This window comes from Sardina pilchardus, chromosome 19 (genome assembly GCF_963854185.1).
Source record: "Sardina pilchardus chromosome 19, fSarPil1.1, whole genome shotgun sequence".
Taxonomy (NCBI): Eukaryota; Metazoa; Chordata; class Actinopteri; order Clupeiformes; family Clupeidae; genus Sardina; species Sardina pilchardus.
In genome coordinates, this window is record NC_085012.1 from 10991589 (window position 1) to 11005164 (window position 13576).

Sequence of the window (13576 nt, forward strand, 5' to 3'; positions counted from 1 at the left end):
AGCCTGGACAACAGTGATGGAGAGAGCCACAGCCTGCAGAGGAAGAGATGGAGAGAGAGAGAGAGAGAGAGAGAGAGAGAGAGGTTTGTAAAAGGGAGCATATAAATCATCACAAGGCTTTGCGATGGTGACAGCGTTTTTTCCCTCTGTCTTACGAAGGGAAAAGCAGCCCCGGCTGAACTTCTCACCCCGTTTTTCTGAAAATCATTTTTAGCTGCAGCTGACAGCCGGTAACCGCCGCCTGACAGCATGGTCCCGACACAGGCCGACGCTTTCCTGTGCTCCTCGCCGGTCCCCTCTGTGCTGGTCAGGCGACCCAGCAAAGGTGATCTGCTGTCGTAGAGCTTTTCTTCGCCCCCCCCTCTTTTCTCCCTCTTCCCTCCACTGTTTGCTTTGGCCCTGCATGGTGGGTAGGACTGCGGTTGTATTTCGATACCCGTTCCACTTCGTTTGCAATTACCCTTTCACATCTCAACTCTTTTTTATTAATTTATTTATTTTACGAACAGGTTCTTTTTTTTTCTCTCTCTCTCTCTCTCCAATGCATGGGATAATATCGACATCCCCGTACAGCACAGCAACGCTTTATTTCTGCAACCTAATGCCAGATCTGCTGCCCTATTTACAGCGGGGCCCCGGCCTTGATCTCCAGGCTGGATGCTGGGGTTGGAGTCCCGTGTGCGTTGGGTCTCCGTACGCCCGCTCTCCGCAGCTGCGGTGCGGTGCGGCTTTTGGCTGTTTGTTGTCTTTTGAGGTGGCCCTGCTGGCCCGGCTCTATTCAGAGCTTTCGCACTCCTCTCACTCACTTCTCACCCGGGCACCTCTCCTCACAGCTCATAAATTAACCCGGGAGAGAGAGAGAGAGAGAGAGAGAGAGAGAGAGAGAGTATATTAATGTGTATATGAAAGCAAGCCTAAATTGATTTGTTTACAAATAAACCATGACCTCTTATCAATATTTCATCAATATCCATCCTATCACATCCATCATGTTATTATTCAAAAAGTCAAGGTTTAGCTTTCAAAAATACCTTTTTTTTCCCCAAAGAAACCAAAAATACCTTTTTTTGTATTACCATAATATTCTGTTTTGAATATATTTTTAGCTCAGAAATGAAGGTGTCAAGATGCTTGTGTTGTGCGGATTTGAACATTTTGCAGGTGAATCACCAGGGACCGCTCTCTAAGTCATTTTAATGGTGGCTTTGGTGGCTAGCGCAGCAGCTAATGTTATCACAGGAGAGGTAAATCACATGCAGACACTATAGTGTCATCAACTGGCCATACCTCAGAGAGTGTACAGTATGAGGATGCTTACTCAAAGCAGCAGACTGTTCCACTTAAGCATGCCATTACTCGTCCAGATAACCATGGCTGACCATGTGCAATCACAATTAAGAAAATAAATATGTCTACACACAGCTTGGTTCATTGACGATTAAGAATACAACCCAATCTTTAAAACGGGTACAATGCTGAGACTTATTTTTTGTTTGTTTGTTTTATGTTTTGGGAATGTCTCTGTGTTCTGAAAACACTTCCTTATCACTTACAATATCTTCCTTTCTGAATAAATTGGAATTTCATTGACTGAAACATTTGCTATAGGTCATTGAGGTTATTATTGCATTTTGGGTTGCTCTTTCATAATCATCTATCATCTTACAATTGTTTTCCTATTATTATCATTTCATATGCTCACAAAACATATCAAACTTTCACAACGGCCGCATAAAATCATTGGAACTTATCTTACAGCAAAGACACAAACACGAGGAGGACTCATTGTTGTGCTGATTCAAAATGATTTTATATTTTCAAACAGATATGCGAGGGAGCATATGGCTGGATACATAGCTTCTCATCTCATACATGCTTCTTTTTGACATCAATAATTCCTTGGTATCCAGTCGCGCCTGGACCGCTTCCAAAACAATTATAAAGTTGCCGTGGAAACTGAGGCAGGGTGCCAGTGTGAGGCACAGTGTCTGCACCCTGAGAAAACAGCACACACACTTGTGATGGAAAAACTGCTAGACACACCAGAAATGCCGTAAAAAAAAAAAAGGCATAGGAAGGCTACGGCTGTCTGTTATTGTGTCGATTGCGTTCATTTTGGGTAAATGCCCTAATTTGTTTCCCTAATGGGCTCAGTCTTCCCTCTATGTTACCCTCACTCTTCCCCTCCCACACTCTCTACTTGTCTGTGTGTGTCTGTGTTTCTGCAGCCATGTTGTGTGTAGGGTCTGCAATGCTACAGAATCGAATGCAGAAGTGAAATTCCTCCCTTCTCGGGGACAGAGATGGCGTTGTTAAGGGAGCAGAGTAATGGAGTATTGTAACCTTATGCTAAACTAATGAACAGGAAGATGAAAGCAGTAATGGGAGCACGTTTACATTCATCTTTTCTCTGCTCATTACAGGGGCAATATGACAGCCTCGTTAGGGCCACCAGCCCGATTACCCAAGTGAATAAAGAGCAGAACCCTCTCTGTTTCTGCACCCCCCCCCCCCCCCCACACACACACACACACACACACACACATGCACACACACTCACCACACACAAACACCCATGTTCCATCCTTCCCCACCACTGTCTCTCTCCTCTATTCTCTGATTTCTCTCTCTCTCTCTCTCTCTCTCTCTCTCTTTTGGTTACATGCAAAAGCAACATACACACACAAACAGGCACGTGCAGATACACATACACAGACGGACACACACATACACACACACACACACACACACACACACACACACACACACACGCACACACACACACACACACAGACGGACACACACACACACACACTCACACAGACGGACACACACACACACACACAGACAGACACACACAGAGACACACACACACGCACACAATAGGAGTAAGCTGAGAAGGGGCTCTGATAGCCTGCTGAGCTTTTCAAAGGCCCCTTATGACTCTGTATGTTTGTTCAGTTGGTGTTTTGGGGGAGCCCCTGTTGCAAAGTTGTTGCATCATTTTGTTTGATCTTGGGTGGACAAAATAAGTACGAAGCTGCTGGAAAGGGAGGGAGAGAGAGAGATAGAGAGAGAGAGAGAGAGAGAGAGAGAAAGAAAGAACAGAAGAAAGAAAAAGAAAGAAAGATGGATAGAAAGAGAGGGAGGATCTCAATACATGATTGACATGTTTTCTGTGATCCCAGTTTCAGGGGTTCAGATGGTGTGTGTGTGTACCAACATATTGCTGCATAGTGCTAATGTTATTGCACATCAATGTGCAGCTTGTATGGCTGGACACTAGGTGAGACATCCTCCAGACATGTAACATGGGATGTACTGTAGCCACAGCTGCTGACTCCACCCTAATAAGCCTTTATCCTAGCCAGGGAATGATTCAAAGCAATGATTAAAAAACAAGCATTTGAAGAGACCAAACATCGGCAAAACCCAGCTAAAATTATACAAAGACAGCTTGCATAATTTCATTGCCTGTTTATTAATTACGCATGCTGCCATTGTCCTCTATCCGAAGAGTCAGCTCATCTAAGCTGACATCTTCATTTGTTCTCATTAGTGATACCCAAAGAAATCAATAATTGCATCCAAGGGGACAATTTGTTATTTAAAGCAACTGCAATAAGGGGAAAGGTATCATTTGTCCACATAGCACTTTGAAAAAAGAACATTTCCATTGCTGTCTATACATGTGTGTGCACATCTAAATACAATACAGCTCCGTTGTTGTATTTCTGGGTTTACATCTCTTCAGTTTTATCATTTTCATTCTCTTCACTATTCATATGGAAACAAAAGTTCATACAGTTGTAAGATCACAATTTCATTATGGACATTCCAAATGTCCACAAACATTTATCTTTAAAAAAAATAAATAGGAAACTCAATGATGTATAAAGTCAAGCTGCCAACGAAAAATAAAGCAACACTGCCCTCATGTGGTTGATCCATGTGAATTCATCACACACCTTATCTAAATCCTTGTACACTTGCATCATTTGGAGCAGGCTACGATAACAATACCAAAGGGAACTGCAGAAGTGCATCTGCATCTTCTATAAGGACAGCTCAAATTATAATGAGGATGATGTTATTTCACACCAACATCCTTGCAGAAAACAAGTTGCTTGGAATCAGTAAGTGCAAGACTGTAATTTCAAATCAATCATCTTTTCATGCATCTTCATTCACAAAAATGTCTTACTTGGCTTCACAAGCTTACTGAATTCTTACAATCAGCACACAAATATTCTGACACTGTCCATATCTTGTCTTTATCAGGAATGGATTGTTATGAAACATTTAAGTCCAATACATAAACCACCTTTTTTTTAATAGCCTAAAACAATATAATGTTTAACATACTTTAAATGGAAATAAATTACCCACAGTGGGGAGAATACAGTAAGTACTGTATTTGACCCCATGCCAAAGATGACTAAAAAGAGGAATATAAAATCATCTTTTGACAATTGATCTTAATGCCTTAATTAGAACAAATAGTAAAAATCCAACCGCTAGGGACAGCAATTTTCTTTCTGATTGAAGAATGTATCGTAAATAAATGAATGTTCTTCCCTAAATACAGTGACGGGTTCGTTCATAACACATTCATAACAGCTGTCATGAACTGCACATGAAGCATTCATGACTGTTTCATGAAACATGACTCAACATTCATACCAACCCTTTCATGAATGTGGAAGACAAAACATCGAAAACTTGTCAATATAAAAGTCAAACAATCGCAAAGCAGCATTGCTGTCTTTTTTGTTTTAGCCAACCTGATCATGTCACATCTTAGTCAACGGAAGTCCAGTGTCCAGGAGAATTTAGTTTTTTGTTTGTCTGTTTGTTTATTTTATGATAGCCTCTGAAGAATGCATAATTGTCTACACCAATGACTGTATATAGATATATAAAACAGGAATGTCCAACCATTCAGGTCCACAGATGGTCAGTAGTTCACTTCCCAGTATAATGAATACTTCACAACTCGTAGGCCTATAGTAAAGTGACATTTGACGTAGACTTCATAAAATATTCATGAGGTGTTTACAAATGCTGGAGAGGATTCATAATACCCTGCATATGGATTACTAGATTGTTGGACTTTTATTTTGACAAGTTTTCGTTGTTTTGTCTTCCACATTCATGAAAGTGTTGGTATGGATGTTGAGTCATGTTTCATGAATCAGTCATGAATGCTTCATGTGCAGTTCATGACAGCTGTAATGAATGTGTTATGAATGAACCCGTCAAGTAAAGTGTTACCGTTATTTTTAAAGGCCAGCTATTTCCTGAATCCAGGATACAATGCATCCTGATAAAGTTCCCTTGGCCTTTGGAATGAAAATAGCCCCACATCATCACATTCCCTTCACCATACCTAGGGATTGGCATGGTATTTTTTCCAGTTAGCCTAATTGCATTGAGCTCAATGAGTGGCATAATATTATTTCAGTTATTTCACCATCTACAGTAGCAGCAAAAACTGCTGTATGAGGAGTGTGTTAAATACAAGGAGCTGCTACGGCAGCCTCCAAGACTTCGCTGCCTGTGACATCTGTCGTGACCAAACAAAACTCCTTCGAAGCATCATTTAGTAGTGTTATGTCTTACGACAAAAATTGGCGCAACATAACCAAGGGGGTGGCCTACCACAACGCCAAGGACATGATCCCTCTCTCGGCTGTACAGCAAAAGGGCTTTATAAACACGCTAGGGCACTCAACCTGAGATATGAGTTACCTTGTCATAATTACTTTGCAAGACAAGTTCTGCCAGAAAAGTACAGTATACTACATTACAACAGACCTTACCGGAGAGGCTTGCCTATTATCCACACCACTGGCACTGCCACCATGCCTACCGTCACTAGCCTTGTAGATGCTGAATCCTCAAGTGCCTCCTAGAATGTCGAAGGCTTTGACAGTTATGGTCCCGGTCCCAATTATAAACGACAGAAGACTGAGGGGAAGTCTAGATTTCTAGGCTAGTTGACACCTTCTCATCCTTGAAAAGCTGGCTGGGCTAATTAAAAAAAAAAAAAGACTAACCCAGAGATGACCGGAGCACTCAGATTACTTAACTTAATTTAATTGTGATGCACTGTGTCTTCCTCAGAGTCCTTCTCATGACAAGTTAGGAGGCATTCACTGCACTCATCATAAGCACAGACCTTGGCAGTAAACTAGGCTTGCCTTATCAAACTAGCCTTGCTGATATCGATATTGCCAAAAAAGATTGTCCATATCGTCCATTCTTACTATGTAATAGCTGTGGTAATATGTGTAACATTATCAGCATGTGGCCTAAACTATGCGCATGTCCTTCCTGTCATGAACCATGTCCACCCTGTCATGGAGGGCTTGCTGACAGAGTGGACAATGGCAGGGTGGACATTTTTGGCTAATGCTAGCATTTCAATGAGCACATGGTGGACCTTCACTTATAGTAGCATTACAGTTAGCAAGCTGACTGTGTAGGCTACTGTTTTACAAATGTCAAAGTTCTCATTGGTTTTTCTATCAACTGATATTTCATATGATAGAGTGGACATGTTAAGCTTGACAACATCCAACTACACACATAAAAATAATACTAAACAAACGTGTAAATACTTACTTTGCAACTAATCACTGCTTCAGCCTCCATTGAAGAAAGACAAAATACTTATGGTGAAAACATCAGTGGGTTTCTTAAAGAAGCAGTTATCCAATAGTGACAGGGTGGACAGCAATTTCAGGGACACATGCAAAATGTTCAGTGTGATTATGAAAATAGAATATACATGATCAAAATGTCTTGTTTTATCAAACAACTTATTGTGGACAATAAAAGCATGTAAAAAACAATTTGATTTAGTGTCATTTAACCACTATTACACACACTGTAGTTAGCCAAGCAGTGTGTGGGACATGCCAAAATCACGTACATCCAATGAAACAAAACTTTATAAAATGAGGGAAACACATTTTTTTTTTTTTTAAGTATATTTTTTTGCCCTTTTTGCCTTTATTAGTATAGGACAGTGAAGACGTAGACAGGAAACAAGTGGGAGAGAGAGATGGGGTGGGATCGGGATATGACCGCAGGTCGGATCCGAACCTGGGTCCCCGTGGGCACTCAGACCCGTAAATGGTACGGGCGCTGTAGCCTGCTGCGCCACAGCGCCCCCCGGTAAACACATTTTAAGAGACTTATCATTGTACTGATATGCGTGGAAGTGTTTGCCCACTTATAATAACACATCAGACTTTCATTATTCTGTTACATTTTCATGACAACTGAGTGAGTCTGATGAGGACACCAGGCACTTCATAGTGATATTGACTCAGGAAACAACTGAGTTAACAGTAAAATAGAAAAATAGAGATTAAACACGCTAGTTATCACGCTATGTGTGCTAGTAACATACATGACACGTGTAAAACACTCACAGGAGAAAAATCATACAAGAAAGTAAACTCCTTGTCGTAATTTCGAATCTTTGCTCTGTCCTAGAAGTAAGTTTGGTGGGAACTGTTAAAACTCTATTAACTTAATTATTTACTCATTGTAGAAAATCTCAGCTTCAGCTATTTTTCTGTTTTCACGACCTTCTTGTGTAGCAGTAGCAGTGTAGCAGTTTCCCCTCTAAGCAGCGCCACCACTGCCCCCTACTGGACAAATATGATGCACAGGGAAAACAAGTAATCAAGAAAATTAGAAGATGCTGTAAACTAGAAATAACCTAATCCCGTATGAAGGCTTTTTTCAAGTGGGTTACATCTATACTGCCAATGGCATTGTCGGGACAACGTTTGCTTGCTATCTGGGTAGGCTATTTCATATGCTTGATGTCTGATATGATTTTGACTTTAGTTATATTCTGTGTCCACAATGCAGCCGCCTGCCCCATTTTAGCAGTGAAAAGATACTGGAGTTGGGGTGAGAGGTGTCTTGCATTATCTTCTTCTCCCTTGCCCCCACCCTCTTGGTGTAAATGTCCGGCTCCTGTAATGCTCCTGCTTCTGTTGCAAACAGAAACGTCAAACCTTGTGGCCTTGGCCTTGAGGCCATTTTTAGAGGAACATGCTGGAAGTTAATCATTGAAGCTTTATCATTTCATGGATTCAGTTCCTTCCCACTCTCCAGTAGCACCAGTTAAAATATCAGGTTTGGTTCACACATAAGTTACCTCAGATGACACATAGCCACATCACTTGCTTCACTCTTCTGGATTGGACAGCTTGAGCTACACTGAGATTATAAAAGCTGGCGGAAAGTAACAATCTAGTCACACAAGCAACATGAAGGTCCTTCTGCTTTTTGGATTGGTGGCTGTCGCTCTGGCCGAGCTGACCAAATTTGAGGGGTAAAAAGATTACAGTTCTCTCAGCGGTTACCCAATTGCATGTGTCCAGTGCTCTCTATGTTCTGTTGACAAGTATGTAGCTCAGGTGTAGTGAGTGTGTGTTCCCTCTCTCTCTCTCTCTCTCTCTCTCTCTCTCTCTCTCTCTCTCCCTCTGTGCATCAGGGAAAAGGTCTTCCGTCTGAAACCCACCACTGACGAACATGTGACCCTCATCAAGGATCTGGCCCGCAACGTGGAGGTAAACTGCACGCCACACGCCAGTATGTTCACCTTTCCTTTTTTAGGGAACATTTATCTCCTACATAAGGAAGATAATTCCTTAACAAACAATGGAGTATGTCACCCATTTAAAAAAAAAAGTGATTCTCTTCAGGCTAGTAAATGTATTTAAATGTATGTATAAAATGTATGTATAAAATGTATTTGTACAATAACAGATATGAGGTGTGACAACGTTACCCACCAGAATATAATTAGTTGTATTGGAAAATGGGTCAATTCACACAAAGGAGTCAGTTCACTAAAGAATTAGGAATGAGGCCTAACAGATTAAGAAGCATTTATTGTAGTATCTCATCTAGTAAAACACTAAACATCTACTAAAACTAATGTCCTCAGCTTGTCAATATCCTACAGCATAATTACAGACATTTTCGGTTTTCGGATTTGATCATGTATATTTGTTATTGTTTGTAATGTATTTGGTGTGTATGCTTGCATATGGTTCAGCCTGAATGAATCTCTTTTTAAAATGTGCTAAACTATTCTCCATAAATGTCTGTGTATGCTTGTATGTTTGTCTTTCTTGTTATGGATTATGGTTGAATATGTGTTTATTTTTTTATTATTTGATTTATGCATAGATATAATCTGAACACACCTGCTCGGCCATATCAGAGACTTGACTCAGGATTTTGTGTAATGTCTGTGCTATTCGAAGTGTGTGTATCTGTATAAGTCTGTTTGTGTCTCTGCAAGATAACGTGTGTGTGTGTGTGCCTGCGCCAGTGTGGGAGAGAAGCATATGTTCAGGTGAGGTTCACCTTGGAATGTGTTTTTGTAAGAGTTTGAGTCTGGCGCCCTCTGCAGGTGGACTTCTGGAGCCCCGAGAGTGCTGAGCTGGTGACCATCGACATTAACGTGGACATCCACATTCCCGTCGCCCACACCTCCATGGTCTACACCATCCTGAACCAGAGTGACATGGAACACGAGTAAGGCAATCCTGTTCATTCTAGACTTCCTGATCATTCCTGATTGTGGAGTTCAATTAGTCTTATTGCACAATGTACAGGTGCACCTCAAAATATCATGGAAAAGACCACTGCCCTGCCTAGACTGAGAGATTAAAGGCTGAGGAAACCACTGTTGGTGTTACATGTCAACTGCTTTCCATGTTAACTTGCTGCGGCGATGATGTTTCACGATTGATGACGTTTCTTCCACAGATGTGGCCGCTTGCCGATTTCAAAATAATGGAAACAAAATTAACTGAATTAACAAATGTAACTTTTCGATTATATTCTAATTTGTTGAGGTGCACCCGTAGTGGCAGACAGTTCAAATGACAAATCTGAATAGTAAACAACAGTAAACTGCACAGAAGTTGTATTCACTGAGACTACAGTTAGGCCTAGTACACAGAGAAAGTTCATGCTTCCCTGCAGGATAATGATTGAGGATCTCCAGGCCCAGATTGAGGCTCAGATGGACGGACCTAAGGTCAGCCCCAGGTCCCACACCTACACCAAGTACAACAGCTGGAACAAGGTAAGCATTTCCTTGAGCATTTGTGTTCTGTGTCCATTTCATCCTTTATTTTGTAATGCCTTACTACATCTACTCTTCTACCATCTTGCTTTTTACCAACGCCATTTGCCTCATCTTCCCATCATCTTCTGCATCTGCTGGGTGGCTAACCTCTTCCCCTGTCCATCTCCACAGATCGAGGCCTGGATGGTCTCCATCACTTCTGCCAACTCTGCTCTGATGAGCAGACAGGTGATCGGAAACACCTACGAGGGCCGTCCCATGCACTTGCTGAAGGTACAGACACTGTCCACTAGGTGTCACTCTTCTCCTAATCACACCATTACAGGTGGCGGTGCATACTCTTAACTCACTGTTAAAAGGGCACTCTAACACAGTGTGCTAACATGCTGCTGTGAATATGGAAACCCTTAGCCCTAGTAAACGACATACATTTGCTCTTTGCTCACAGATTGGCAAGCAGACTGGCACCACCAAGCCCGCCATCTTCCTGGACTGTGGTATCCATGCCAGAGAGTGGATCTCCCCTGCTTTCTGCCAGTGGTTCGTCAAGGAGGTACAACCCACCAGTTAGAGACAGTAACAGCATTCCATTAGGCTGGGTGAACCCTGCCTGAACTTCAAGCGAATTTGGATTTCGCCTGACAGCTCAGGCTGGAAACCTGCACATCTACAGTATCTCCTCTGTTCCCTGCCAGAACCTTTGGCTCCAATCAGATACTAGCTTATCCAAAAGACTCACTGTGTCGTTGGTCTGATTGGTTGAAGGATTATCCAAGCGTACAGAGTCATTTGAACGATGCCCATTGATCACGCCTCTTATACAGTAGAAACAAAGCGCAGCCTCCCCATAATGATGTTTAATCTTTTAATTCCATTGTATTTACTCTGATTTTCTGCTCATTGGAAACTGACCTGTGTGTCGCTTGCAGGCCGTGTCCACCTATGGAACTGATTCTGCGATGACCAGCCTGCTGGACCAGATGGATGTCTACGTTCTGCCTGTCTTAAACGTTGACGGCTATGATTACACCTGGAAGAGCGTATGTCACCTACGTTTGAATGTTCCTCTTAATGCAAAGCCACAGGCATCTGTGATCCTCCATGTGAACTGGCCCTTGTCTTTTGGACTTACAGAACAGGATGTGGAGGAAGACTCGTAAGCCTAGCAGCTCTAGCTGTGTCGGCACTGACCTCAACAGAAACTTTGATGCTGGATGGTGCAGTGAGTAGAGGATCTTTTAGATGCGTGCCTCTTTCAAACAAACAAACAAACAAACAAACAAACAAACAAAAAACATATTTGAAAGAAGCAAACATCAACTTCAGATACCTTCTCATTAACACAAAATAAAGGAAAACATGGATGGTCTCATTTTTACTTCCCAAAGTGGTCAACAGGAGGTGCTGTTTCCCAGTCTCGTTCTAACTCTCTTGTGTCTCGTTTGTGGTCACAGTCATTGGGGCCTCCCGCAACCCCTGCAGCGACACCTACTGCGGCTCCAAGGCCGAGTCTGAGATCGAGACCAAGAATGTGGCCGACTTCATCCGCAGGAACAAGTCCACCATCAAGGCCTACCTCACCGTCCACTCCTACTCCCAGCTGCTCCTCTTCCCCTACTCCTACACCTACGACCTGGCTGCTGACCACGCTGAGCTGGTACAGTCGCATTACAGTAATCCTACACCTGACATGAGTAATGCCACAGTGATACACAACACTAGCCCCCACTCAAAATGTTGAACTTGTTGAACTGCAGGTACTCTGACACTGTAGTACTACAATGCACAGCTGGGAAGTTGTATGTTCCTCTATCCCGGCTGGATTCATATCTTCAGTTGAGGTCTCTGTGTTAAATCTTGTTGGTCTCTCCTCTTTAGATGAGTGTTGCTCAAGGAGCCTGCACTGCCCTGACCGGCATGTACGGCACCAAGTACACCGCCGGCCCCGGCGCTGCCACCATCTGTGAGTTCCTTATTTGACAAAGAGGAGAAAATTAGTTTATCTTGCACTTTTTGGGAAATAAATACCACAAATGAACAAGCAGAGGGGGCTTAGTCTGAGCCATGAATACTTCCAGCCATTCAACTCATTGTAGCACAGAAGGGAGAGTAATACAAATATTGTATTATACTAGTCAAGTCAAGTCAAGTCAAGTCTATTTATATAGCGCATTTCATACATAGAGGTCATTCAATGTGCTTTAGGTCATTCAATGTGCTTTACTATGTATTATTTAATAAGATTGTCTGTTGAACTCAAATATCAACAACATGTTGCCAGAATTGAATACTGCATCTTTGATCTGCTATTATGAAAAATATGACAGCATTGTGAGTTCCCTGAATGGGGCATCTTCAAGAAAGAAAGATTTAACAGATTATTGTTAATTAACAATAACAATGTCTTTTGTGTCATGTTACTGATTGAAAGCCGTATATGATTGATGTGTGTGTGTGTGTGTGTGTTCTCCCAGACCCTTGTGCTGGGGGCTCTGATGACTGGGCCTATGACCTGGGTGTGAAGTACTCCTTCACCTTTGAGCTGCGTGACGATGGTACCCATGGTTTCCTGCTCCCCGAGTCCCAGATCAAGCCCACTTGTGAGGAGACCATGTTGGCTGTTAAGCACATCGCTGACTACGTGCAGAAGAACCCCTACTAAACAGACCGCATCTTAGGAGGGCATTGAAGAGTGTCTCCACTCCAGCATCATCTGTCCTGTTTTATCCATTAGTCATCATTCTTGTATATGTGAATAGCAATATGGATATCCAGAACAAATAAACACTTGCCAGAAACTAGTTTTTCTCCTATGTAAAGCAACTGCCAACCCTTTATCTGTAGGGAACTCCAAAGGAATGAAAGCTTTTACCTGAACATCAAAATGTACTTCTCAGTGGTGAATGTCATTATATTTTCTCTCAAGTCATTCCATTGGCATTAGCCAGGTTGAGATATTTAGCAGATATGTGGATATTTCAATAGTTGCTGACTGCCAACAGGAAAGAATGTTTAATGTAAGCAAATATGTCAGATAATGCAATTTCACTCGGTTGAATTAATCAGTTTTGATCATTTTTGAAATATGAGGATTTTGTCCCATTCATAATTTGAAAGGGTTGGCCTACACATAAGTATTAGGCCAGTCACGTACAAACCATTACCGTGTATTTCTCTACAATTCTGTTTTCTGCCAAATTAGACCCACTTACTGTAATAGAGGTCAAATAGACTGCGCTGTATAAAGTTAGACAAAAGCAGCAATACACATGTTGGTTGTAAGGCAATAAAAAAAGAAGTTGCAGACAGAGCAAGATCAAGAGCATGTACAGTAAGTGCATTGCAGTCAATTTAATGGCAGATGGCACACAGTGTAGTGAGATTAGATTATAAATCTTTATCTGATGACACAAACTTTGTCCATTATGAAAGGTTGATTTACAG

At 41.9% G+C, this 13576-nt stretch overlaps 1 protein-coding gene across 1 annotated transcript; it reads left to right on the plus strand.

Annotated features, from left to right (window-relative positions):
• Nucleotides 1-8266: 8266 nt before the first annotated feature.
• On the plus strand, nucleotides 8267-12845 carry LOC134065999 (carboxypeptidase B-like). Its single transcript, XM_062521156.1, has 11 exons — nucleotides 8267-8359; nucleotides 8522-8597; nucleotides 9449-9573; nucleotides 10027-10129; nucleotides 10304-10405; nucleotides 10581-10685; nucleotides 11062-11172; nucleotides 11267-11354; nucleotides 11587-11789; nucleotides 12011-12095; nucleotides 12607-12845. The coding sequence occupies exons 1-11, from the start codon at nucleotides 8295-8297 to the stop codon at nucleotides 12792-12794; spliced, it is 1251 nt and encodes a 416-aa protein (XP_062377140.1). The 5' UTR covers nucleotides 8267-8294; the 3' UTR covers nucleotides 12795-12845.
• Nucleotides 12846-13576: the final 731 nt, after the last annotated feature.